The sequence below is a fragment of the Ursus americanus genome, chromosome 30 (assembly GCF_024610735.1).
Source record: "Ursus americanus isolate L20-20 chromosome 30, mUrsAme1.1.p, whole genome shotgun sequence".
Taxonomy (NCBI): domain Eukaryota; kingdom Metazoa; phylum Chordata; class Mammalia; order Carnivora; family Ursidae; genus Ursus; species Ursus americanus.
Window position 1 is genome coordinate 20,584,154 of NC_142156.1, and position 27,122 is coordinate 20,611,275.

Consider the following 27,122-nt stretch of genomic DNA (forward strand, 5'->3'; position numbering starts at 1 on the left):
GTTGTTCTGATAGCTGAGATTTATTAACAGCGACATGCGTGGCAAGGGAGCACCACCCCTGCTGGGGAGGGGATGCAGAGGAAGGGCCCGTGGGCACCCTCCGGCTGGCCTCCGCTTCGCCCTCCAGCCCTGCTCTGCGAGGGACTAATATAGTCCCCAGAGCGACATGTGAAGTAAAAACATTCTCTGCCACGTAATAAATAGCTATAAAAAAGCCCCCCGGGGTCAGACTGCCCAGGGCAGCAGCAAGTTATGTCCAGAGGTCTTGTATCCAAGATGAGCGAGGGTTTCCAGGGGCTTGACCCGCCTCCCAGGAGGAGTCCACAGACCAGGGTGACCAGGCTGGAAACTGGCCACCGCCAGCGCCCTTGGTTCCCCAGACCAGTCCCCAGCCTTGCAACCAGGCCTCAGGTCAGTGGTCAGAGGTGGGGGGCCAGGCTTTCTCGACGTCGGTGTGCATGGCCTCAGGGAGCCACTGGCAGTACTCAGCCAGTAGGTCTGCAGGGGGCAGGAGGGAGGGCAGTCAGAGTGGCTCTGGACCCGGCTGCCCGCTGCAGGGCAGATCCTCCCACCAACCCTCGGCTGCCTCGGCGGGTCCCATCTTGTCCACTTGCAACCCCCTGGCCACGGGGCACCTGCCCTGGTGAAACTCACATTTGGGGTTTTTCTTCCAAGCAGCCAGCAAGGCCTCTCGGCAGTTGGCTTGCTCAGCGACAAGGGCTCTCAGGAGACTCTCTGTCCTGGGCTGCAGCCTGCAGGTGGGGACGCAGGTTGTAGGGCATCACTGTGCCCTGAAGCTGTGGGAAGGGGCGGGTACCACTGCCAGGCCAGCCTTACCTAGCCTCTGTCACGCTGGGGGTGTTGGCTAAGGAGAAGGATCTAGACTCTATCACCCCTTCAACCTCATCTACTTTTACACTTGAATCTTTGCGGCCTCTGATCTGCCACTGCAGCTTTCCTCATGGTCCTTGAGTACTCCCACCCAGGCCGCTACTGTACACGCTGCTCATCCCACCGAGAACCTTCCTCCACATTTCTGCTCACAGCCTTACCCCCTCCCCATCTGCTCGGACAGACTCCCCTGACCGACACTACTCCACTGGATGTCCTGCTCTGTCCCTTTGTAGCCCAGTCCCCACATGCCATCTGTCCTAGTTATGTTCTCTCTGGTGTTAGCTTCCATGGGGATGGCGCTGTGCCCGCATCCTAGCACGAGAACATGCCTGGCACACAGCAGGTGCTCACGCTGTCTGCTGGGTGAATGACTTGACCGGCAGGGGGCACCTGGCCCATGCCCCCACCCCGAGTCCCAGGGAATGCTGGTGCATGTGCACACCTGCCTGCTTCCTCTGTGTCAAGCCCCCTGCACCATCTAGGAGGCCAGCCTTAGGAAGGGGGAGGTGTCTTCTTGGAGCTGGGCCATGAGCAGAAAGAAAGCAAAAGGGAGGAGCGGGGATAAGCAGAAGGTTGTTGGGATGGGGAGGGCGGGTCTGTGCTCAGCTGGCAGGCAGCCCCAGGGCCTGTGTGCGGGATGCCTTCTGCTGACACCTGGAGCTCAAAATGGGCTGACTAGGGTCTCCCCAAAACCTCAAAAGTGACCTTATTTAGAAAGAGGGTCTTTGTGAATGTAATTACTTAACAGGAGCTCACACTGGATTGGGGGGGGTGAGCCCTACATCCAGGGACTGGTGTCTTTATAAAAAGAGAAAACCCAGAGACAGGGAGGCACAGCCACGTGAACACAGAAGCAGGCATCGGAGGGATGTGGTCACAAGCCAAGGAATGCCCGGATGCACCAGGAGCTGCAAGAGGCAGGAAGGGTCCTCCCTCGAGCGTGCAGAGGCAGCACAGCCCTGCTGACACCCTGACTTCCAAGTTCTGGCCTCCAGGGCTGTGCGAGATAAATTTCTGGTGTTTTAAGCCCCTTGGTTGGTGGTAATTTGTTATGGCCGCTCCAGGGCACTAATACGGGCCCCCTTCCCCACCACCTGCCACTCTGATGCTCCCGGGGAAGCCTCTACCTGGCCCACGTCTTCAGCATTGTGCTAGGGCTGGACAGCAAACAGCCCCGGTAGGAGGCCAGCTTGTGGAAGACCTGAGGAGAGACCACAGGACTGGGTGAGGGGTCCTGGCTTCACCTTCTGCCCAAGGCACCAGGCAAGGGGCCGGGGGAGCCACTGGGCTACCTACCTGTCCTTCCAGCAGAACCCGGGCAAAGTGCTTGTAACAGTCAATGCCCTCTGGAAAATCCACCTGCACCGCAGGGAGCGGCCAGCCGACACGATCTGGAGGGCAACAGCCCATGAGCGAAGGACTGGGATGGGTCCCCACAGGATCCTAATCCCGTCCCTGAGCCCCACGTCCCACCCAGCAAAGAGGCAGAAGGCCTGAGGTGACACGGCCCGTGACCTGCATTTCCAGGGCACGTGGTGTGAGGCCATGTGTCTGCTGGTGCCTGAGGCTGGCAGGAAGTCGACCCAACTCACAGAACACACTGGCCCGGTGACACAGTACCCGCCCCTTCTCCGGGCAGTAGGCGGGGGGCGGCTCCTCCAGGGGCTTGTCAAACTGGCAGGAAGAAGGCAGCAGGACCGGGATCCACTGGACCTCCACGGCCGAAACACCTGGGAGCCGGGAAGAGAAGGGCCGGGGGTCGCAGCGGACACCGCTGTGCGGGAGGGGTGCCAGGTTCTCCTCCCACAGGGTCCCAGCGACACAGCTCACCGGAGCCGCAGCGGGTCAGGCGAGGGGCCAGCCACCAGCCTGGCTACCTTTCATGTACATCTTGGTGGTCTCCACAATTTCCTGGTAGACCACAAACTCAGGGAGCTCTTTGAAAAGGACGGAACTGGGGTGGATGAAGACAGGGTCATCAAGGAGAGGGGTCTGCAGAGAGATGGAGAGTGAGAATGAGTCTAGGAGAGGCGCAAACACCAGTGACATCAACCCACGTGAATTCCATTTTACAGTCAGCCCGAAGGGCAGGAGAGCGTGTGGTCGGTCAGCCGCCACCGTGGCCGCGTGGGCCTCTGCACGCGGATATGCACGTCGGGCATGCACGTCGGGCGTATCTGTGTGCGGAGCAGCACTGACCCCGTGGCCACCGTGCTGACCCAGGCTGCCACAGGGACGAATCTGGATGACGGGGCACCACGTGAGAGAAGCAACACACAAACCGCTAACGTGAAATGTCCAGAACAGGCAAACCCACAGAGACAGAGAGCAAATTCACGCGGTGGGGAGGTGAGCAGAAAACGGGGAGCCACTGCTAATGGGCGTGGCGTCTTTTGGGGGACGATGAAGACGCTCTGAAGCCGACTGTGGCTGTGGCCACACAGTTCTGTGGAGATGGAAAACCACTGAACTGCACACCTTAAAATGGGGAATTCCCTCTCAAAAAAGCAGTTACAAAAATAAAGTTCGGGGCAAAGCTAAGGCCCAAAGGAAGATGTGACCCTGTCGCATACACTGCCCTGATCCTTGGTGGGGACTTTCCCAGAGGCTGCAGGGACTCATGTGTCAGGAGGAGGGGGCCCCCAGCAGCCCCTCGCCAGGTCGGCTGAGTGTCCAGGCTGGCAGGACGCCAGACAGATGGGGAGGGCAGGGTGGCGGGGAGCCCGGCACAGCGACCGGCCTGCGCACCCGCACGCCCCCGGGGCCAACCTTGTAGGCATTCTTCCACTTGTCGTCCAGCAGGTCCTCACTCTGGACCCTGCGGGCCAGGTGGTCACCCAGGCCGGCCACCACGATCTGCCGCAGGTAGGTCACCTGGCTCTCGGACGGCGGCTGCATCTTGGGGTCCACGAAGAGCCCGGCCTCGGGGCACACGGTATTAACTGCAGGGAAAGCCAGGTGTGAGAATGGTGAGGCTGGGGGCTGCCTCTGCCCGGACCTTCTGGAAGGTCTCACACCATTGTGGAGCTCCAGACGTGGTTGTCTGCTCCCTTTGGCTCCTCTCCACTGAGGCTGCCGGGCAAGGCAAAGCCCATAGCAGGGCACCGCTAGCTGCCTGCCCTAAACCCACGTCCTTCTCTTCCTTAGGACAAACACCCAATTCCTTAGCGGGCAGCAGAGTGAGCTGCTAAGGGAGACCCTCTGGGCCTGCACGTGACTTCCCCCTTGGCCTGAGTGCAGGAGCACGTGTGCCCGGAAGGGACCTGAGGAGCGGGTCATCCCCGAGTGTGCACAGCAGGGCGAGACCGTCTCCTCTGGAACTCCTGCTGAAGCAGGCCTGAGATCGGGCGAGCCCTCACCCTCTGCGGGGGGGGGGGGGGGGGGAGGATCTGAAGCTGTGGGGACACCTTAGAAGGGGAGGAAGGTGGAGATGGGGGCTTTGGGCCCTGCAGCTTGGAAGGGAACACAGGAGGGAGAACAAGAGGCTCAGGACCAGGAAGGAAGACTGTTTCTGTGCCGAGATTTGCTATTTAAACCTCCGCCTTTTCTACAAAACCTTTGGCAAAACATATGCTGTTTAATGTAAAGAAAGAGAAAAAAGGAAAGAAAAAGGAAGGAAGTAGGTCCAAGGACAGAAGGCAGAAGCCCAGCAGCCTCCCACACCTGGCCCCAGCATGGTTTCACACAGGTCTGGTCTCCACCAGCTCAGCCCAGGGGCAGAAAGTGGGGGACTGCACTGCCAGCTGCTCCCTGACTCCCAAAAGGGGGCCTCCACTGGGTGCAAGGGGGGGGAACCCCAGGATGAGACCATGGGGCCCCGGGGCTGCTGGGAAGATGTGGCAAGCGGCAGGGCCAGGCCTGTCCTGGGGACAGAGGGTAACGAAGAGGGGTATTATTAAGGAAAAGGGAGACCGAGGAACAGCCTCATGGGAGAGAGTGTGCACACTGCCCCCTCTGTTGGCGCACACGTCCAAGAAGTGGTCAGTACTGGTTTGGGTTACAAATAAATCTCAGTGAGCAGGTGAACTTGCAAATGTGGAATCCGTGGATAATGGGAATTAATGGGACATGGTTAACGCCGCTCAAAACAACTTTAATCGTTAAAAAACAGTCACGTTCTCTGCCAGGTGCTGCCCGAGATGGGGGGACCGGGGGAGGCCCCAGAGGCTGGCGTGGGGGGACGGTACCTGCAGTGGTCAGCTGGCCCCGCAGGCGCCGGATCTCCATCATGGCCTTGTACCGAAGCCCGTTGGCCTCGCAGAACTGGGGGGAGCAGCCAGAGTACTCGCAGGCTCCCACAGCACCTGTGGATGACGGGTGCGCTCGCTTGCTGCCCCGCGCCCGGCCTGCCTGACCCCCGCTACCCCTCCACGCCAACCAGGCACGCACCCAGCAGCACCATGATGTCTCCGAGTTTGCGAGCGGCCCCTTGCCCCGCCCAGATCCTCTTCATCTGGGCCACCCGGGCCCGCCTGTCCTTCAGCCTGGAGAGCTCCTCGTCACTGGCCGCAGGTCTGCAAACACACACATACACCACCTGGGCTACTGGCCTGGCCTCCCTTGGGGCAGCGGGGGCAGAGAAAATGTCTGGGGAAGCCACTAACAGGGTTAAGGTCTAGGGCTAAAATTCACCGCCTGCAGCCCAGGAAATTAAAAACGTGCGTGTTTCCTAGGCCAACCACTCCACACCTAGAGACTGATAACAAAGAGATAATCCAACAGACGGATAACATCACACGTGACTGCGCCACTTACAAGTGGTGACAAAAACCCTGAACGCTGCCGCTACATCCACCGCGCATGGCCCGGATAAGTGACTTACTGTCACGGCTCCCCAACCTGTAAAGAGCTGACACCTGGGTTAAGGTATGCGTCAGGCACGGTTGGGAGCCCTTTGCTCGTGTTAACTACTTTAACCCTGACAACAACTCCATTACTATTAGCGTCTCACCCCCATTTTCCAAGTGGGAAATATGAGGCACAGAGAGGTGAAGTCACCTCCCCGAAGCCACACAGCACGCAGTGGCAGAGGGAGATCTGAACCCAGGTGGTCTGACCCAGACCCCGGGCTCTTAGCCATTACACGCTCAGGGCTGCTCCGGAAGCGAAGACAGAGCTCTGCAGGGACTGCAACGCTGCTGGGCTCAGGCAGGACGAGCACTAGCACGAGGCCACCGAACGCGCCAGTGAGTCCCCCCGGAGGCCAGGCTCCCGGTCACCACTCAACACAGGGCAGCTCCCCTCTCCGCCTCCGGCCTGAGCAGGCCCCCCGGTGCCCACCCGTCCAGCTCAGGCCGGGCTCCCAGTCACCACTCAACACAGGGCAGCACCCCCCTCCGCCTCCAGCCTGAACAGGCCCCCCGGTGCCCACCTGTCTAGCTCCTCGAACAGCTCGCGGACTGTCATGGCGGCCACGATGGTGATGGCATAGGGCAGGCAGCCGTGTTGCCTGCTCAGTGCCAGCATCTTGGCGTAGCGGGGCGCCACGGGGAATGTGGCCATGGTCCTGCCCAGCGCCGTGATGGGACAGCTCAGCCGGGACCTCTGCAGCTGCTTCATGCTGGAGGATAGAGGTGTGTGGTGGTGGGGGGGGGGCGTCGTGGCCAAGCGGCCCTGGTGCTCAGGGCAGCTCAGGAGGGAGAGGGCCGAGAATAGGCTGGGAACTGGGCTCTCTGCTGCCCCCACACCCACCCTACCTACCTCTCTGTTTTCTGGGGTGCCTGCAGGGCACCCAGCGCGACTAACAGCTCCTCAGCGGCAATGAGGGCCTCCACGGACGGAGGGGTTGGAAAAGGGAAGTTGATGACCTGGACAGGGGGACACGTGGTGGGGGCAGCCATGAACACAGAGAAGCAAGCACAGTGACCGCAAGGGGCAGCACAGCAGGCCTGGCAGGAGGACGGCACTCCTGCACCTGTCCTGAGACCACTCACACCAGTGGACACTCAGAAAGGAGCCCTGGGCACTTTCCATGTCTGTGAGCCAGGAGATCCCCAAATGTCCCCTGCCTTCCTTTACTCACACGATCCACGCACTAGAAAGCACGTATTGAGGGGGCGCCTGGGTGGCACAGCGGTTAAGCGTCTGCCTTCGGCTCAGGGCGTGATCCCAGTGTTATGGGATCGAGCCCCACATCAGGCTCCTCCACTATGAGCCTGCTTCTTCCTCTCCCACTCCCCCTGCTGTGTTCCCTCTCTCGCTGGCTATCTCTATCTCTGTTAAATAAATAAATAAAATCTTTAAAATAAATAAATAAATAAAATAAAAACCCCTTTGTTAATTAAAAAAAAAAAAAAAAAAAAAAAGAAAGCACGTATTGAGCGCCCAATGTGTACCAGGGGCTGTTCTTGGCCACAGAGATCAAGAAAGCACATGACAAAGGCTCTGCCTCAGCCAGAAGGGCCCCAGACTACCAGGGAGTGAGCATGGAGACAAGCGCAAACGTGCCCGCATGACAACATGGTGAGGGGGTGGAGGGACCGGGCTCAGGGACGGTGGCACCTGAGAAACGGTGACCGACTCAAAACAAGTGTTCTGGTAAATCTGCATACGCCTGTGTTCACAGCTGCTCTGTCCCTAACGGCCAGAGATGGAGACAACACAGGCATCCAGTGACAGATGAATGGCTAGACAGAACGTGGCCCGGCCCCACGATGGAGCATGACTCAGCCGGAAAGGACTGAAGTACTGACACATGCCACAGTGGAGGTGACCCCTGAGGACATTTATAGGAATGATTCCATTTATATGAAGTGTCCAAAACAGACAAAGCCATAGAGACTTTGGGGTTGGGAAGGAAGGAATGGGAATGACTAGTAATGGGCCCAGGGTGTCTCTCTGCCTACACCAGCACCCCTGGAGCAGCAGAAAGGCGGGGGACCCTTGGACAGGGGCAGTGTGAGAATGTTCCTGTTGCCAGACAGAAGATTGTGTCACCAGAACATTCTGTGCGCCCCAGGATGACAGCCCTCTGTGCTGTGGGCAGACCCTCTGGGTGTTGGAAGGGTGCAGCCCTGGGGAAGCAGGGGGGTCTCGGGAGGTGGGAGGCCCCAGGGGCATGTGCTGATGCGGCATCCCGCAGGAGAGCACCAGGCAGCTGGGCTGGCACTGCTGGGCTCAGCTCCGGGCCTCCCTGGGTCTCGGGAGCTGGCCCAAGCGGTGTGTGTATGTGGGGAGCCTATGCAGACACAGTGCGCTGGGAGCTCAGTGGGGTGCGGGGGGCCAGGGCTGGGGCCGCCACTGACCTTCTCAATGTTGAGTGCTTTCATCTGAAGGATCAAGTCTTCAACCGGCCTCCGGGCCATTTCAGGAGGAGGAAACTGCTCAAAGTCACTGAAAACCGCAGAGGAATAGAGCCTGGGCCAGGGGAGGCACCAACGATAACAGAATTATTTTATAAATAAATAAAAGGGGAACTCAGGCAAGCTACCTGGCACTGGATCTCCACTGGGCCACTGACACGGTGCATACCCTCCCCCTGCCTCGTGTTCACCTCCCGCAATGGGTTCGGCAGCAGGTGCACCCCGAGGGTGGGACGGATGTTCCAGCCGCCATGTGGGGGATGGAGTGTGGCGCCTGGTGCGCAGTCCCTGGCAAACAGTAAGCACTGTCACTTCTCACTAGGTTTTTATGCACGATTTCTCAATTTCCTTTTTTCATAATTTAAAACAATATCAACAAAACCAGCAATAAAGCTATCAAAAATTAGTAACAGGACACAGACTGGGAGAAAATACTTGCCAATGGCACCTCTGATGCAGATCTAAGACCTGCGTTAAGAAAAGAACTCCTGCAGCTCAACAATAAAAGACAAACAACCCCATCAAAATATAAGCAAGAGATCTGAAAAAGCATCTCTCCAAAGAACACAGACAAATGGCCGAGAAGCACAGGAAAAGACGCGCAGGGTCATCAGGCACCGGGGACATGCAAACCAGGACCGCGGCGCGCCACCACAGCACACTTCCGGTTTTAAAAAAATGGAAAAGTAACAGGTGTCAGTGAGAACATGGGGCAATCAGGGAAAACCTTTGTGCGCTGCTGGTGGGAGCGCCACAGTGCAGCCGCTGTGGGACACAGCGTGCGGCAGAGTGGCCACGTGACCCAGCAACCCCTTCCCAGGGACAGACCCAGGGAGACGGAGACACACGTCCAAGAGTGGGGACAGGAAGGTGGGGTGCGGGCCTCTTTCGGGGTGATGAGAACATCGGGAACGGGCTGTGGTGATGCTGCACACCCCCGAGAACACTAAATTCCCCAGAAATGCAGGCTTCAAAATGGCGACACTTCACCACCATGAAGCTGTCCCAAAATAAAACAAAAACAAAGCCGCTAAAAGTAAGTATTTCGGGGTCAGATTAAAGAAAGAACACAAGTGTCTGAGGGCCAACGAGGCCCCGCAGAGCCTCCCGAGGACCGTCTCCAGTGGGACAGCACTCGCTGCTGCACAGTGACCCCCAATGTCACTGGACAGGCCCAGGGAAGCCCACCTGTAGCAGTGGCCTGGCTCCGTCCGACCCGCTCGGCCCGCCCGCTGATCGGCTGAGGCCTGTGACACCCAGGAGACTCGGAAGGACGACACACCGGTGACACGGTCATAGTGTCGCTTCTTGACCTTCCCACAGTCCACCACGTACTTGATGCCCGGGATGGTGAGGGATGTCTCGGCCACGTTGGTGGCCACAACACACAGCCGTGTCCCCTCTGGGGGAGGCTGGAAGACCTGGGATAGTGGGGGAGGGAAAGCAGTAAAATACCACCAGAATCAAGAAAGGATTTGTGGGACAGATGCGGGGGGTGGGGTAGGGGAGCCAGGAAATTTCTCTTGATCACAGAGGAATCAGCCAGGCTGGGTTGGACCCCAGAAGTGGCGAGGGTGACAAGCACTCTGGTTCCCTCAGGCCACAGTGCTCCTGAGCATAACTGCAGGGAAGCGTTCCTTTTCTCCAAAGAGATCCCAACACCCTTTAAAACTGGGGGTACTGATCAAGCCACAGATGACGAGGACAACCCAGGGCCTGCCCCGCCCTTCTCTTGATGCCCTTAGGTGCCCCCAACCAAGCATCCACCCAGGCCCCACACGTTACCTGCGCTTGCTTCTCTGGGGCCAGCAAAGAGTAGAGTGGGAGCACGTGGAGGGGGAGCGAGGCGTCTGGCTGCTCACCTGCAGGGAAAGCAGAGGCCCGCTGGCACCCCCGAACGCCCTAGGCAGGCTGCCCAGAGCCCCCCAACCAGTGCTGCCTGTTGCCAGGGGCCTCTACCCTCTGCACAAGCATAGTGGGCGAGCAGTCTGGGTCAGAGTCTGAGAAGCTCCATGATCCTGATCCAGGTGGGGAATGCCCGCCTCGCTGTACAATCTCCTTCTTGGAAGTCTGGCCACCAGTCTTACCGCCTGCCGGACGCCCTCGGGAGAACCCATGTGGCCTGGGACCCATCTCCAAATGGGGGCCCTGGAACTGGCAGCCCTCCAAGCCAGCCCTGAGGCCTGTGTTTACCCAGCAAAGCCGAGCACCCCCATTACAATCAACACTACAGATATCCGAGGGTCTACCCTGCCAGAGAGTTGAAAGAGCTCAGCAAACAGCAGGCACAGAGCAACAGAAAGCCCAGCTCTCTTGAGGTGTGAGACAAAGAAGTCTGGGCCTAACAGTGGGACCTGGTACACAGCAGGCGCTCAACAGACACCTGCTGAATGAATGACTGAAGGAGCATAAGCAAGGGCCCTGCCCAGGCCACACCTCCATCTGTTCCCTCGTCCCCCAAGTCCAAGTCAAGGTCGGAGCCCAGGGCCTCCTCTTCCTCGTCCATCTCTGCCTCCCTGTCCTCGTCGGCTTCGCCGGCTGGCAGCACCGAGTAGTTGTCCAAACTGATCTGGGGCAATGTCTACGGCAGACAAGACGTCAGAATCACAGACTGCAGGAAAACACTGGTCACAGGCAGGAAAGACAAGCGTGTTCAAGCACGAGGCCTCAGGCAGCTCTGGCTACCGTCCCTGCCCTAACACTAGGGATAACCACAGGACTTATCTCACAGGGTCACAGGCCTGCTGTGAGGACTGAGTCGACATTGGACGGGCACTCAGAGTGCCACCTGGCGGGTCCTAAATGCGGCAGGGGGATTAGTGACTTCCAAATGATGATGCTGTTACCCAGGGATCCATGACAACAATGTGGGGACACCTGGGGAGAGCATCCCCCTCCCCAGTTCTGCAGCCAACACCAGGGACCCAACACCAGCCCTTGTTCTGCCTGCCCTCCCAGAGATCCTCACAGGGCCTGCTCAGGTGCTCAGGGCCGGCCTTCCAGAAGCTTCATCCTGGCCCACAGTACAGGGAACCTTAAATATTTCAAATCACAGCCCACCCTGCAGCCTCTGGAGCAGCACCATCCATCAGAGCTCCCTTCCATGGCAGGGATGGTCTAGACCCATGCTGCCCAATACGCTCACCAGTAGCCCCAGGTAGCTGGCTACTGAGCCCCTGAAATGTGTCTGATGTGACTGAGGAACTGAATTTTAATTAATTCTATTTCATTTTAATTAAATTTGGCTCTACACAACTACATGGGGCCGTTGGCCACCACAGAAACAAGGCAGCTTCAGAGCCCTGAGCTGCCCCCTACCACACAGTCCTCTCCATACCGCTGCCTGGGCCTTCTTCGCCCTTGTCCTCGACTTCTTAAACTTCCGCATTTCCTCTACTGAATCTTCTTGATCTTTTTCTGCAAGAGGAACAGATGGAGGAGGAAGATACCCTGAGGCCAGAACCAGGCTAAAAAGACTGTGTTCTTCACTGTCCAGAGTAAGGTCGCTATACTGCTGGCCAGTTCTTTCTTTTTTTTCTCCTTTTTAAAAGATTTTATTTGCGAGAAAGAGAGAGGGAGAGACCAAGCACGCATGCGTGTGCACATGAACAAGGGGGAGGGACAGAGGGAGAAGCAGGCTTCCCACTGAGCAGGGAGCCCAATATGGGGCTCGATCCCAGGACTCCGGGATCAAGACCCGAGCTGAAGGTAGATGCTTAACCGACTGAGCCCCCCAGGGGCCCACTGCTGGCCATTCCTTGGGGAACGGGGCAGCTGGGGGGCAGGCAAAGGTGCCGGCTCTCACACAGGGAGGCTCCGAGGCCAAGGCTGACAACCCGCCGGATCTCGGGCCAAGCGCTGCCGGGTTACCTGGGGGCCTGCGTCTGGTGTGCGGGAAGGCTCTCCTTAGCCTGCGGCACAGCGCGTGCACCTCCGCCTGCCCCGTCAGGAACACCAGGATGCCGCCTGCGGAAAGAGCGAGACCCCTCCGCTATCGGTGCACTCACGGAGCAGACACCTACTTAAGCACCACCTGCCGACGGCTGGGCGAGAGGAAGCGCCGGGCACAGCAGCGCCGAGAAGCAGACGAGCAGGTGGAGGCCGTGCGACGGGCAGCTGGACAGAGCTCCTGCACGACCTGGCTGCTCGACTCCTGGGCATAAGCGCAGAAGACCGGGAAAGAGGGACGCAAGCCAGAGCCACACGCGGATGCTCATGGCAGCGTCCGTGAACTGGCTAACGGATAAACCGGATGTGGTCCATCCACACAGCAGAACGTGGTCTCCCCACAAACAGGAGTGAAGCGCGGACACCCGCCACCACACGGATGAACCTCCAAGACGAGACGCTCCGGGACAGACGCCAGGCAGAGGCCTACATATCGCCTGGGTCCGTCCGCACAGGACACCCAGGATGGGTGGAGAGACAGAAAGTGGAACAGTGGGGGCCGCGGGAGGGGGCTGGAGAGTTCGCATTTAGCGGGGACGGGGTTTCTGCCGGTGGTGACGAAGATGCTCCGCAGAGGGATGGCGGGGATGGCTGCACAGCACACGCACACCTCAGGGACACAGGTCTGCTTCCAGACCACCCCAGGACAGCGCGTCACACGAACTGTCCGCTGTCCTGGTGCCTATGAAACCCACGTGGATGCTACGCTGTAATCTGTGAAGAGTGTAATGGCAGTGTGTCTAAAAACCAACTCCTGGGTCGCCTGGGTGGCTCAGTCGTTAAGCGTTTGCCTTCGGCTCAGGGCGTGATCCCAGGGTTCTGGGATCGAGCCCCGCATCGGGCTCCCTGCTCTGCTGGGAGCCTGCTTCTTCCTCTCCCACTCCCCCTGCTTGTGTTCCCTCTCTCGCTGGCTGTCTCTCTCTCTGTCAAATAAATAAATAAAGTCATAAAAATAAATAAATAAGTAAATAAAAAATAAAAACCACCTCCTATACCTTAACTAAAAATACCTTATTACTAAAACTGCTACCATCATCCGAGCTTCCAGCGAGTCGCCATCACTGACCACAGATCACTGTAACAAACGTAATAATGAAGAAGTTTGAAGTACCGCGAGAATTACAAGGATGGGACAGACACATAAAGTGAGCTAATGCTGTTGGAAAAACGGGACGGACAAACTTGCTTGACTCAAAGTTGCCCATAAACCTTCAGTTTGTAAAACAAAACGCAGTGTCTGTGGAGGCCGGTGAAGCACAGAAACGAGGCCTGCCTGTGCTACAAGCACACGAAATGCCACCGCACTGCACACTTACCAACAGTTAGAATGCAAAGCTTCCCTTACGGACAGCCCACCACCAGGGAAGAGCCGGTGGCGGGAGGTGAAGCCCGGGGAAAGGGCGCCACACGGGGAGAGAACAGCGACCAGGAGGCCAGGAGCCCCGAGCCTGCACACTGGAGTTCGGAGGGGAGGTCCGGCCTTCCTGGTCCCCAGGGCCTCACCTGCCGGCAGCATGCGGTGGATCTTGCAGACCTTCCGGAAGCACTCGCCACTATAGTCTTCTAGCGGGGTCCGCTTGTTGAAGTGCACCGTCACCGGGAACTGCCTGGACTCCACCTGGGACGCATCCCAAGGAGGTACTGGGGCCGCGTGCTGAGCCTCCGACGCAGGGTGGTGCCCCCCTCCCTGACCTATCCGACCTCGGAGCTCTTAGTTCAGAGCGAGCAGCTCCCTGACGCCTCCCAGTACTCACTCCCCAGAGTGGGGCCTCCACCAGCAGAGAGGGCCCCCCCAGCACTCAGCCTCCTCCCACCCGGCGTCTGTCAATGCCGACCTGCTCCCCCCGCCGGCCCGAGGCTCTGGCCCGGGCGCTACCTTGACGACCGGGGGCGGCTGGGGGAAGAGCCGCTGGTTCTGGGTGAAGTCCTCCACCCGCAGCGTGGCCGACATAATGAGCAGCTTCAGCGGCAGGTGCCTCTGTGGGACAACAGACTCGGTGACGGAGGGCAGGGTAGCAGCTCACGAGGCTAGATTTCAATGGGGTGCAGTCACACAGGGGCTGTCATGCGGACAGCCACAGCCCTGGCACTGGGCCTAGGGGCTCCTGTTCTCGGGACACTGTCTCAGAGCAGCAGGTGGGCGTGGGCCCGGGGGTTCTACCTTCGCCCGGAGCGACACGATGCGGGACAGGAGGCCAATGAGGATGTCCGTGTACACGCTCCTCTCGTGGGCTTCGTCGATGAGCACCACCTTGTATCTCAGCAGCAGGAAGTCCTGGGGCGGGGCAGCGTGTGAGGCCTGCCAGCCCAGGCCCGAGCCACCCCAAGGTCACTCACACCCCAAAACTCCCCCTCAAGGAGCCCCTGTCCCAGCTGGCATGGATCCGGGAGCACCTGGTCTGTAACCTCAGGCAAGTTACTTCACCTCCCTGTGCTCGCTTCTCCACCTGTAAGATGGGGCAACAGGACCCACCTCATGGGGTCACAGTGAAGTGTCCACGACAATCACTACCTGTAAAGTGCACGGCCCAGGGCCTGGCAGAGAAATTGCTGGAGGAAGGGCAGCTACCATGCATTACAGTCAAGCTACCAAATCCAGACGCCTGTAGGGCAGGGAGGGCAGGCAGGAAACAGAAACGAGGAGGTGGCAGGCAGGACCGAGGGCAATCGGACAGCGTATGCCACACCAAAAGCAGCCGTACTCAAGCACATTGGAGCTGCATTCACGGCCACCTTCCCAGGCGACCCCGGCTGGCATCCTGGCAGGAGGCAGGTGTCACCTCTGCTCTCCCCAGAAGTCCTTGCCCATGTGGCTGAGGCACGAAGTCTGTAACCCAAATCACAGTAACATGAGTTCACATGTAAGGAGCACCTGCTAGGTGTTATGCTAAGATGCCTTCGTGCGTCATAAAACTTCTGCTTCAAAACAATTATATGAGGGAAGTACAGGCTTGCAGATCAAGAAGCTGAGGCTGAGAGAGGGTAGGTAACTTGCCCAAGGTCACACAGCAGTACCGTGCCATGTAATGCTTTGCCGGCAGTCGGCAGGCCAACTGCTCACCTCCAGCGTGACATGCGAACTCCCCACCCCATGCCCATCGGCCTTGCTCTGTGAGACGAGTGACCAACCTTCTGGATTTCCTTAAGCAACACGCCATCCGTCATGAACTTGATTCTGGTCTCTTCGGTCACGTTTCCTTCGTATCGGATCTGGTAGGAGACAACCCTGCAGAGACAGGCTCCAGCTCAGGGCGAGCAAGGCCCAAACCAGCTGCAGCCACATGGCCACACCAAGGCGGACAGCGGAGGCCTAGCCCAGCAGCTCCCCTAGCAAGGCACAGATGCCGCCCGGCCCGCGCTCCGTCGCTGATGCAGAGGCCGTCAGAGCGCTCTGGAAGATACGCCAACCAACCCCTCGGGACCTCGGCCGCAGCGCAATTCGAACAACCAACTCTGAAAACCTTTTAGAAGAGAGTACAGACACGAGGACACTCCAGAGTTCCTCCAGTTTTAGTTAGGGTAAGGGCATTACAAATGCTTTAAAGGGGCCTTACCCTAAAAAATAAAATACAGTCTTGATCTTGTAGTCCCACACAGTGCAACCTTGGGGATGAACTCTGCGGCCAGCACTGGCTTCTAAACTCCTGGGGGGTGGGGGCAGGGGCCGCAGGTCAAACAACAATGGCCATGACTTGACGATCACTGAAACTGGGTTTTGGGTCCGTGGGGGCTCATTCACTAGTCTTTCTACTTCTGTCCATGCTTAAAATGTCCACAATAAAAAGTTAAAAAGGATGAGAATAAAGGCCAGCTTTGTACGTATTGTTATTTCCAGTATATACCATTCAGTGCGACAGGAAAGACATGAGAGTGTGGGCAGTAGGAACCATCTCTGTAAAAGTCAGATAGGAAGAAATACAGAGAGATGCACACAGGTGCTTGTCTGTGCCTACAACCGTCTAGAAGGATCCACAGGAAACATGCTGGGGGCACCTCACCCCCACACCAGGCAAACCGAAGAAGCCTCCCGCACTCGCAGGCCAGTCCCGGGAGGGGCCGGGTACACAGCAGGCGCTGCTCCGTGAACAGTCAATAACAAGGCACGTGAAGGGAACTCTGATCTTCTGTGCTTTTTCAATTTTAGACCACGTGGGACATGCTACCCCTTCGAACCTGAATACCACAGTCTAGGCTGGGGCCCAGACATGCGCATCCCAAACACGGCCCTGGGCCTTCCTCAAGCAAGTGCCATACTTGCGTTGTTCTGTTTTCCAAACACGTCCTACAGCCTTACTGCCCGCAAAGGGTCTGTGCCCGGGAAGCTTGCCTCAAGGACCTCCCCGGCGCCGAGCACTAACCACTGCCTGGCGCATCCGGCCGCCCGCTGCACTGCCTGCCCCAAACCCCTGCAAGGGTCCACAGTGCGCTGTGCGGGAAGCGAGTGCGAGGGCCTGGCTGCCTCGTCCTTGCTCCGTGGCCTCCTCCCCAGGAAGGTCGTGCTGTCCAGAGTGTGGGAAGCTTTCTTGCACGAGGAGACCCTTGTGCTCACATGCGGAGGCCACCCCCCCAACCAGCACCCTCGGGACGGACAGGCCCACGAGCACGGCCAGAGGACCACCCTCAGCCCTTCTCCAGAAGGCAGAGCCCTCACCTCTGTGACAGATTCATCTCCTTGGCCACCCGCTGGGACATGGCCACAGCAGCCACGCGGCGGGGCTCCGTGATGCCGATGATGCTGTTGTCACTGGGGGAGGGAGAGCACAACACATCAGTGGTGCTCGGGCCCACTTGTCCGTCCCAAAGTCACACGCGGTGCCGTGTCAGGGGTAGGGTGAGGAGCGGCCCTCTCCAGGGGTGATGGGACATGCACCAGACAAGGCACCGCTGAACAGAAGGGATCAGCCCGCCAGTGGGCACACAGACGCTCTGGCAGTCACAGCCCAACAGAAACCACGCATCCGCTGCCGGAACAGGGCCCGGGTGGAGCTGGCCCTCAGCCAGCAGGGCATGTGCTCCCCCAGACAAGAACCTACCAAGGGGACAGGGGCCGGGGTTCTAGGCTGTGCAGAAAAGTTAACGCAGCAGGCCCATGCTGCTCTCCTTAGAAAGGTCTGTGTACTGGGCTGCTGGTGGCTGGCGTCTGGGATCTGAACTCCGGGTCCCGGTCCTGTGCCCGGACTGTTTGCACAATGTGGCTCATGCTGGACCACCTGCTTTCCTTCTGGGCATCTGGGCTCGGGGAGGTACTAGGCAGAGGGTGCCGAGGTGACCCCAACAAATACCCTGGGTGCTCCATCTCTACTGGGCTCCCCTGGTGACAACTCCTTACACGTGTTGTCACAACCTGCTGCTTCCGTGTGACTCTCCCGGGAGAGGGCTCTGGAAGCCTGTGCCTGGATCCCCCAGACTGCACCCTATGTGCCTCTCCCCTCTGCCGGCTGTGTTCTGTGCTCTTTTGCTCTAATCAATCACACTCATGTGTACAGCTACAGGCCGGGTCCCGTGAGCCTTCCCAGCAAACCCATGACACTGGGGTGGTCTTGGGGACCCATGACACACACGTGGGTCAAAAGTGCCAACAGGAGGCAACATGAGGGAATGTAGTAAGCTAAGCATTTTACACGAATTCCTTCACTCTGTCTACATAACCTGTGAGCTTGGTGCCACGGCTGTCCTTATCTCACAGCCGAGGACACTGAGGCCCAGAGAGGTTAAGCAGCTTGCCCAAGCCGCACTGCATATAGATGGCAGAGCCAGGATCAGCTCCGTGGGGGCTCATGTTCAGAATAACGTCTGGGGATTGCACCTCCACTGACACCCGAGGGACGTGCGGACGACCCTGCGGCCCGCCCCCACCTGCTGTAGCCTGCTTCGTAGAGAAACTGCGGCACCTGTGTGGTCTTCCCGCTGCCGGTCTCACCACACACGATGACGATGGGGTGCTCGGCCACCGCCTCCATGATCACTTGTTCTTCAGCGAGAATTGGGAGCTTCAGCCGTTCTTCCTGGCGAAAGAGAGAAGTCAGTGCTCCGGAAATGGGCGGGGGAGTCCTCTGCAGAACGGCAGAGGGGATCAGCAAGACTATCAGGGGTGACGTGGTTTCCGTAAAGGTGCCCGTGGGCGCGTGGATGCCGTGAGCCTTCCTAGCAAGTCAATGACATCGCGCCACGAGAACAGGTGAACCCCTGACTGCTGAGGAGAGGGACGGAGCATAGCCCGCAGGAGACAGACACATGGGCGGGGTCCTTCTGTGTCAGAGCGGATATTCTCGGGGACAGCCTGGCTGGGCAGAGGGGCCGCTGTGCGACACGGCAGTCTCGGCTGTTGCGGGGAGCGGGGTGGATGGGGTCAGATATGATCATTCCAGTAAATAACCTGGTGCTAATTTTGTCCAAGTCGAGGATGTGTGACCTGGCAATTGTTCCCCCAGACATGTACTCCGGAGCAGTGACTTTCTTTCTTTCTTTCTTTTTTTAAAGATTTAATTTACTTATGTGAGAGAGAAAGAGACTGCGTGAGTGAGCGCCTGCATTAGGGAGGGGGAACAGAGGGAAAGGGACAAGCAGACTTCCTGCTGAGTGCGGAGCTTGATTCCAGATCCCACAACCCTGAGATGACGAAACCAAGAGTCGTATGCTTAGCCGACCGAGCCAGCCAGGTGCCCCCAGAGCAGTGACTTTCAAACCCTTCTTCCCACAACCCACACAGAGAGCACATTTTATATGATGACTCAGTACACATTTATGCACACACATACACATACACACGCACATAAAGTTGACCCCTGAACAACACAACGTGGGCTGAACTGTGCAGGTCTGCTTCCTTATGCACGGATACTTTCCCTATAAAGAAAGTACAGGACTAGGGGCACCTGGCTGGCTCAGTCAGTAGTGCATCTGACGCTTGATCTCAGGGTCATAAGTTCGAGCCCCACGTTGGGCATAGAGCTTACTTTAGGAAAAAAAAAAATACAGGACTATAGATGTGTTTTTTCTTAGGACTTCCTTAATAACATCTCTTTTCTAGCTTATTATAAAAATACATTATGTAATACATATACCACACAAAATAAGTATTAATTGACTGTTTCATGTTATTGATAAGGCTTCTGGTCAACAGTTGGCTAGTTGTAGTTAAGTTTATGGGGAAGTCAAAGCTGCATGTGGGATTCTGACCGCATGGGGAGTCAGTGCCCCAACCCCTGTTGTTCAAGGGTCAACTGTAGCATACGCTGAAGGAGTTTTATGAACCACTGCTTACCCTCCTTCTGTGAAGCATGCTCACATGCTAATTCAAAGACATTCTATTCTATTTCTATTCTATTCTGATTGCTTCAAAAACAAAAAGTGCTGGTCATCTCATGACCAATGACGGCTGTGACCTTCAGTGTGCAAACACTGCCCAAGGGAAAATTTTGCACGTGTAAGGAATACTTGTAAGCAAATACTTGAACTGTGCTCTCTTCATGCACTGGAACACTACACAGCAGGGGGAAAAATAACCCCCCAAACAAATGAACTTCAGCTACATGCATCGACGTGGATAAATAGATCTCAGAAACATAAAACTAACAAAAAAGCAAAATGCAGGGAGAAAAATGACATGATGCCGTTTGTAAAACCAGGTAAACCTAAGTAATAAATGGCTTGGGAATATGTACGTGGAAAAAGCAGAGAGAAGAGACGGGATGAAGCCAGGATGGGGCAGCAGGGCCACCTGGTGGTGGAGCAGAATCCCACACCACCACCAGCCATCAGACGGTGCTGGGCTCTGACAGCACCTGGAAGGAAATCTAGGGGTGCCTGGGTGGCTCAGTCAGTTCAGCGTCTGACTCATGGTTTCAACTTAGGTCATGATCTCGGGGTCCTGGGATCAGGCCCCGCACGTGGGGCTCTGCACTCAGTAGGGAGTCTGCTTGGGATTCTCCCTCTGCTCCTCCCCCAGCTTGTGTGTGCGTGCTCTCTCTCTAAATAAATAAAATCCTTTAAAAAGATCCTCTCTCCCCCTCTCTGCCTCATCCCTGCTTGTACGCACTCTCAAAAAATCAGTCAGCTTGCCCTAGCTATATGTAAGCACATAACCGTACCTGTAACTGAAACCACCGTTTCAATAAGTAGAATAAGTACTACTTATTCTTACCTAGAACACTGCACTGCTATCTTCTGTTCTTTTTTTTTCCATTAAAAAAAAAAAAAAAAAAAAAAAGGAGCCGGTCACATCCCACCAGTTTCCACAATACAATCTGCGGTCTGAAACAGCCCATCTCGGCCCAGGCGGCCTCCTGCCTCAGGGACTCAGCTCGGCAGTTCTAAGTGTGGGACAGCCCCTCTCCTCGGCTCCCGCTGGGCTTAGTGCTTGCCCTAGATCGCTTCCCAGCCCTCCTGTTCTCTCCTTCATGGCCCTGATCCTTTCCAACGTGGCTCTTGTCCCCAGTCACAACAGTGTGGGGTCACTGTCTGTGTCCCCTGCTGGGCTGACAGCCGGAGGCTACAGATCATTGCACTTCCGGGGCCTGGCCCACAGCACACACTCAGGCACGGAGGTGGAGTGCCCCCACACCCCCCGTTCTGCAGACGAAGAGAGGGAGGCCCAGGAATGGGGCTAGAAAGTGGTGAAACTAGCTGTCCACTTCAGGTCAACGGAACCCACAGCCCATGCTCTTGTCTGGCTGAGTAGCCGCCTGGACCAGGACCCACGGTCAGAGGCCGAAGGTGATGGTGACCAGGTGGTGGCAGAAGCAGCTGACACCCACACCAACAGCCCTGAGCCCGTGCTGGGCCTGCTGTATGCACATATGTCCCTGCGTGTCTGTCTCCATGACATCCCTACCAGGCAGGTACGGCTGTTCCCGTTCCAGGCGAGGCTGCTGGGGCACAGGAGATGACGCAACCTGCTCGTATCACAGGGATGCCCCCCTCCACATTCTCAGCCCCCTCACTCTGCTAGCCTGAGCGCTTATCACAAACACCAGAGCAGCAAACCTGCATTTCAGGGGTGCGGTTCACAGGGATGAAGACGGAAGGCTTCGCTGGGGGCCTGGCCAGGGTGGAGGCCACCCCTGGAGGTGCCGAGGTAGTCCCGGCCAGAGAGTGTTGGCTACTGGGCCCTGGGCTCCCAGGCCCAGCCCCTGGTGCAGCTGGCAGCACCCCTGCACCAGCCTGCACCGGCTCAGAGGCAGGGGCCTCATTGGATTCAGACTCCACTGAAGACTCAGAGTCCTCCTCTTCCAATTCCTGGCGATAGCGCTTCCGGTGAGCCCCGCTGAGGCTGCTGATCTTCTCCTGCCCCTGGGCTTCGATCTTGTCAGACTTCCTGCCGGGACAGCGAAAAGTCAGGTATGAAAGCCCTACAATACGCTGGTCAACCTGATGCAGTTCTGTTGCTATATACCCCACAGAAGTCAGGATTCACAGGCCACACCTTTTCCCACCTCAGGGCCTTTGCACTTGCTATTCCTGCTGCCTGCATATACATTCTATTCTCCCTTACTTGACTCAAATGTCACCAAACAGGGAGACTGTTCTGAGTCCTCCCATCTCCCTCTACCCTCTTTCCCTGCTTTATTTTCTGCCTAGTGCCTGCCAGCACTAGAGATAGACATATTCATTTGATTACTGCCCATCTCTCTACCATTACAATGTAAGCTTCTTAAGGGAAGCTTACTTATTATTTTACTTATTATTTTAATCTTGTGTACTCCTCTACCCTCAGGGCCTAGAGGAGAGCCTGGGACATAGTTTGCACTCACAGCAGCCATAAATGCACAATGCTTAAGGGAGAAGGCCAAGAGTAAGACAGCAGTGCATGGCGGGTCTAGGGTAGGAGGGGCACATGGGCTCCATCTAAGGCTCGGCTGCCCTGCGGGAATGCCAGCTAGTGTGGCTCAAGACCAGGTGGGAACCTGATTTTAATGGGACATCTCCCATTTCTTGAATGTTTGTTGTATGGGGTTGAACAGTGCCTCCCCAGAATTTACGTCCAGGGACTCAGAACCTGACCTTTTTGGAAATAGGGTCTTTGCAGATGTAATTAAAGTAAAATGAGGGCATCCTGGATCAGGGTGGGCCCTGAATCCAATGCCTGGTGTCCTCACAAGGAGAGAAAACAGAGACGTAGACACAGACAGGAGAAGACCACGGAAGACGTGGAGACACACCAACTTCAGTGTCATGTTGGCAAGGCGGAATGCCCAGGACTGGTGGAGACCTCCAGAAGCCGGGAGAGAGGCAAGAACAGATTCTCCAGTTTCCGGGAGGGCCCAACGCTGCTGACCCCCTGATGGCCAGGGTTCTGGCCTTCAGAACCACGAGAATACATTTCCCTTGATTTAGGGCATGGGTTTTGTTACGGCTGCCCCGGAAGCCTGAATGAACACACTGGCAAAAAACCTGAATGTCTTTGTGACACGATATAAACCAAACAAAACTTGCTAATGAGCCAAACCTAATCCCTGACTGCCTGAAAGCAAATGCCAGCCTCCTCGTGTGTGCCAGAGCTGGAAATCTGTACTGCAGGGCTCTGTGTTGCAGGAAACCCCGACGTGGCTGTACTGAGAAACTCTGCAGCCCTGTGTGTCGCCGGGGTTGTGGCAGCATCGGGGGCTCTACCCGCCGCAGGCAGGTTAGCTCGAGGGCCACTGTGCATGTCTGATCTCCTAACGCTCAATCCCGCGGAGGCCCCCCCTCCCCCCGGCACTGACAGGAGGGGCTGGCCCCAGAGAGGCCGGCGCACTCACTCTCTGGTGTGGTACATGCGGTCCCCAGTGCCCAGCTTGGACGCGGTGTAAAACAGTCTCAGCTCGGCTTCTGAAATCTGGACTTGACTCAATTTCTGCAGCATCTCTGCTCGCTGGGGAAGGAAACAAGTGTGTTAGACATCTGGCAGGACGACCCTCTCGTCAGAAAGGAAGCAAGACTCTACGTCAGATTTCGGCCTCGTTAACAACTCGTCTTTTTAACCCAAAGGTCACATTACAAGTGCTGTGCAGCGGTCTTGCCTCCCCGTGAGCCGGGGGGGTTTCTACCCCCGGCCAGAGGCTGGCGCAGGATGAATCAGGCTGTCTCTGCATCACTGCGTGTCAGGAGAGATTACGCACCATCCAGATGCCCATCCGAGGGACACCGAATAAAGCAGGGCCTGTGTGTGCAATGCGGCGCTCCCCGGCTGTCTCACGGGGAGGGGAGGCTCTCATGCGCTGGCCAGGGGTCCCCACGCAGCCTTCAAGAGAGCAGCCCGTGGGGCAGGGACAGCTGGCCTCCTTCCCCTCGTGAGCGATTCAGTTTTATTACTCTTGAAACTCTGTATACGCACTTCTGTACGTGCTTCCGTCTATGTATTTTGCAATCAATAAAAGGAAAAACCATGTACAGATGGTGGGAAAAAGTACAGTGCAGGGTTTTAAAAGGATACCGTCGGGGGAAAGTGAGCCTCCCTCTGCTAAGGGCCCCAGGGCCTGAGTGTCAGGGCTGCAAACAAGGGACCCTGGGTGGTGACCTCGACAGAAAGGCAAATGGGAATCCCGTGAAGTCTCTGGACTGGGGTTCCTTGGTCTCTGCGCTGTAGGCATTGTGGGCCAGAGAACATTCTGCTGTTCTGTGTGCTATTAGCCATGTGGCGGCGTCTCACGCCTCCACGCCTCCACGGGGTGTCTCCAGATGTGGCCAGAAGTCCTCTGGGGCAAAACTGTCCTGGTTGCACATCACTGCCCCAGATCCAAATACCATTTCCAGGAAATTTGGAAGGGCAAGGGGATGTGTTTAACTTTACCACAGAGATGAAGTTTTAAAAATGCAGACTGTGGGAAACTCTACAGGCAACCAACCTAACTTCCTTCAACAAATAAATGACAAGGGGAAAAAACATGAGGTGGGGTAGGGGAGCATTTATGAAATAATTGGAAATTTAACCATTTACTGGATATCTGGGGTTTTTTTTTTTGATATTTGATATTTTTAAAAAATTTAGATGTACTAATGGTCTTGTGGTTATCTTAAATGGTCCCTGTATTAGAGATACAACTGGAAATATATATGGAGAAAATATTATGCAGAGGGGGTTGAATGGTGTCGTCCCCACCTGCCCAATATATGCCATGTCCTAGAATGTGATCTTATTTGGAAAAAGGGCCTCTTCAGATGTAATTAAGTCAAAGATCTCGGGATGCGATCCTGCGTTACTCAAGTGGGTCCTAAATCCCAAGACAAGTGTTCTTATAAGACATACAGAGAGGGGACAGCCATGTGAAAACAGGGGCCAAGACTGGAGGGACGTGGCCACAGGCCAAGAACGCCTGGGGCCACCCCAAGCTGGACAACAGGGAGCAGGACCCTGCCCCACACCTTGATTTCACACTCCTGTCTGCCAGAACTACAACACAATGCATCTCTGTTGTCGTGAACCGCCCAGTTTGTGGTCCTCTGTTTCAGCACCCCCCGGACCCAAATACAGATTTATGCTACCCGGGCTCTGACCGGGGAGGTGGGAAAGTAGACCCTGTGGAGATGACCAGGGGATGGGGGGTTGACAGCTGCTGGTGCTGGTGACAGGTACACGTGAGTTTAGTGTACGAAGCTCTCCATTTCTGTAGATGCTTGAATTTCCCATTATAAAATGTGTTCCTTAAGAAAGTATGAAGGGAGAAAGGTTGAAATTCTCCAGAATAAAGTCAAAAAAATAAGTGACACAGAATGAGTGGGACATAAAAAGAAAAGAGGAGCATGCTGACAGGCTGACTTCCCAGTTAACAAACATCCGGCCTCAACAAACCCGGGCACGTCCAGACTGACACAGACTCATCGGCAGGCTCCTGGAGGGTCTGAAGGCTCTGGAGCTCTCTCAGGTATGGGGGCTGCTAGCCACAGTGGCCATTCGAATTTAAATTAAAATTAAATCACATAAAAAATTCAATTCCTCAACCATGCTAGCCACACGTGCCTAATGAGTACTATATAGGATTGTGCAGACACAAAGCATGAAGCTAATTCGGGAAAGTTTGGCCGGACATTCATGCAGCAAAGATCAAGTTGGGGGACACAGACCCCGCCTCTCCCCAGTCTGGGGAACTATGTGCAGACCCTGACAGAACAGGCATACCTGGCTCTTTTTCTCCTTCTGTTCTAAGATTTTCTGCAGCATTTTCCGCTCTTTCTTGGTCAGAGGCTTCTTCTCCTTCTTCGACGGGGGAGGGGCTTTGGGCTTCTTTTTCTTCTTTCCCGGCAAAACGAGTGCATTGCTTGCATCGACTCCTTTCAACGTGTCTTTGTCTGAAAAGACACACTTACCTGAACCCCCAGCCCAGGGACCAGAGACCACAGAGGCTTGCAGTATGCCAGAGTCAACATTAATGCCATGTTCTCTGGGGTGACTCCGTGGTGCCTCTCATGGGCACCCTGCCCTACGTGTGAGCCCCCCTGAATGCCCACACAGGAATGGGGGTGCAGGCCCATCACTGTTCCCTCAACTTGTCTGCCCAGCACCCACCATGCGTTAGACTCCGTGGTGACCCAGGGCCCCTCCATCCTAGTGGTCAGGGGAGAGGGAGTGGGGTGCCAGGAGGGAGGGTACATGCTGCCAAGAGCGCTCCCCTCAGAACGTGGTCCCTCTTTCAGCAGAGGTGAGGTCAAAACTATTTCCATAATACTACTACAATGTTCCCTGAAGCCTCTGCAAAGCACTAGGTATTGAGTCTGTGCCGTTATCTACTTTTCAATGTCATAGTTCGAAAGTACACAATCTACATCTCAATCCAGCTCAACCTGCGGCAGCCCCTTGGGAGCACCTGTTCTGCCTGCCCTCTAAGACTACAGCTCCCTCTTTCACTGCTCCCTGTGGGCAGCGTCTGACTCCCACCAGCTCCTCTGGCTTTGTCCGTCTTTGTGTCACAAAGTGTAGGAGAGGATGTCTGTCTCCTCCCACGAGCATCAGCTCAGCAGGGCACAGATCAAAACAAAACAAAACAAAGAAACCCTCCCCTTCTGTTACATCTCCTACAATAAATCCTGGCACACGGTGGGCGCTCCTGCTAACAGGGAGTCTGAGCAGAAATGTCAAGCAGCCCGGAGCTGTCTGGGCTAAAAAACGTATTTAGGGGTCGCTGGCAAGATTATAACAGAAGCCAAAGAAATAGATGGGATTACTTTATTTCCTTGCCCACATTCCCCATGCTACTAAACTAGGGCTGGGGGCTCCTGGCTGGCTCAGTCAGAAGAACGGGGGACTCTAGATCTCTGAGTTCGGGCCCCACACTGGTCGTGGAGAGGACTTAAATAAAACTTTAAAAAACTAGGGCCAGGCTCCATAAGGGAGAAAGCCTCGGGATTGTCTCAAATTCACCGTTACAACTAGACTGTCACTGTGTCCCCCTCTTTGGATCATCTGAGGACACCCCCCCGCCCCAGAGCCGCGGAGGCAGGGCGCAGGCCAGCCCGGGCCGCCTTACCCTCTAGTTCCAGCCGCACGGGGGGCGGCTCCGGGGGGCCCTTCGAGGGGCCGGGGGTCGCCTGCAGGCGCCCCTTGACGTTGTAGCGCCGGCGCAGCTTCCCCATGGCTCCGGGTACTGGCCGGGTTCCGGCGGGGCCGCGACAGTCGCTCACCCCGAAGCCCAGCCCACGTGGGAACCCAGACCCCTGTCTTAGGCCGCAAGACTTCCGGGCTGAGTTCTCGCGAGATCTGAGAATACCGGGGCCTGGGGGCGGGGCCTGCGGAAAGGCGGGGCGGGGCCAACTTAGAGGCGGGAGCGAAGCCTGAGGTCGCAGGGGAGGCCTGAGTTTAAGCCCTGAGTGGTGCGCACGTGGTGTGGCCGAGTCTCTCAATCTGAGTCATCTGCTAATACTAATTTGGTTACTTGGGAGTGGAACTGTTTTGTCACCTTTTAAAATATGTCCCCGCCCCCATTGCAAACTTCTTCCCCCTTTTTTGTTCATTTGCACTTTCTGATATTCCTGTAAGAAACATAATTAGTTGTGTAGTAAAAAGGC

General features: G+C 56.5%; 1 protein-coding gene across 3 annotated transcripts; it reads right to left on the reverse strand.

The window, feature by feature from the left end:
- On the reverse strand, positions 1 to 26,792 carry DHX37 (DEAH-box helicase 37). Of its 3 annotated transcripts, XM_045779045.2 has the most exons (27): positions 26,585 to 26,792; positions 25,240 to 25,409; positions 22,883 to 22,995; positions 21,129 to 21,459; positions 18,000 to 18,148; positions 16,795 to 16,887; positions 15,273 to 15,369; positions 14,305 to 14,418; positions 14,020 to 14,121; positions 13,647 to 13,761; positions 12,066 to 12,161; positions 11,533 to 11,612; positions 10,632 to 10,776; positions 9,981 to 10,057; positions 9,384 to 9,616; positions 8,139 to 8,250; positions 6,595 to 6,701; positions 6,266 to 6,454; positions 5,284 to 5,408; positions 5,082 to 5,198; positions 3,664 to 3,836; positions 2,772 to 2,886; positions 2,487 to 2,624; positions 2,191 to 2,285; positions 2,022 to 2,095; positions 655 to 752; positions 1 to 498 (listed from the first exon to the last, which is right to left on the reverse strand). In XM_045779045.2, the coding sequence occupies exons 1-27, from the start codon at positions 26,688 to 26,690 to the stop codon at positions 413 to 415; spliced, it is 3,450 nt and encodes a 1,149-aa protein (XP_045635001.1). In that variant the 5' UTR covers positions 26,691 to 26,792; the 3' UTR covers positions 1 to 412. The 3 variants fall into 3 exon arrangements, with proteins under 3 accessions (XP_045635001.1, XP_087713557.1, XP_045635010.1); XM_087857431.1 differs by lacking the exons at positions 1 to 498; positions 655 to 752 and adding an exon at positions 766 to 1,414; XM_045779054.2 differs by lacking the exons at positions 1 to 498; positions 655 to 752; positions 2,022 to 2,095; positions 2,191 to 2,285 and having other exon boundaries at positions 2,725 to 2,886.
- Between the last annotated feature and the right edge of the window lie 330 nt (positions 26,793 to 27,122).

Excerpts from the sequence above, each read along its gene's own strand:
- DHX37 (XM_045779045.2), bottom strand. The coding sequence starts at position 26,690 with ATGGGGAAGCTGCGCCGGCGCTACAACGTCAAGGGGCGCCTGCAGGCG. Across the intron at positions 25,410-26,584 it reads CGTGCGGCTGGAACTAGAGG|ACAAAGACACGTTGAAAGGA; the intron begins GTAAGGCGGCCC and ends GTGTCTTTTCAG. Across the intron at positions 5,409-6,265 it reads CTGTTCGAGGAGCTAGACAG|ACCTGCGGCCAGTGACGAGG; the intron begins GTGGGCACCGGG and ends GTGTGTTTGCAG.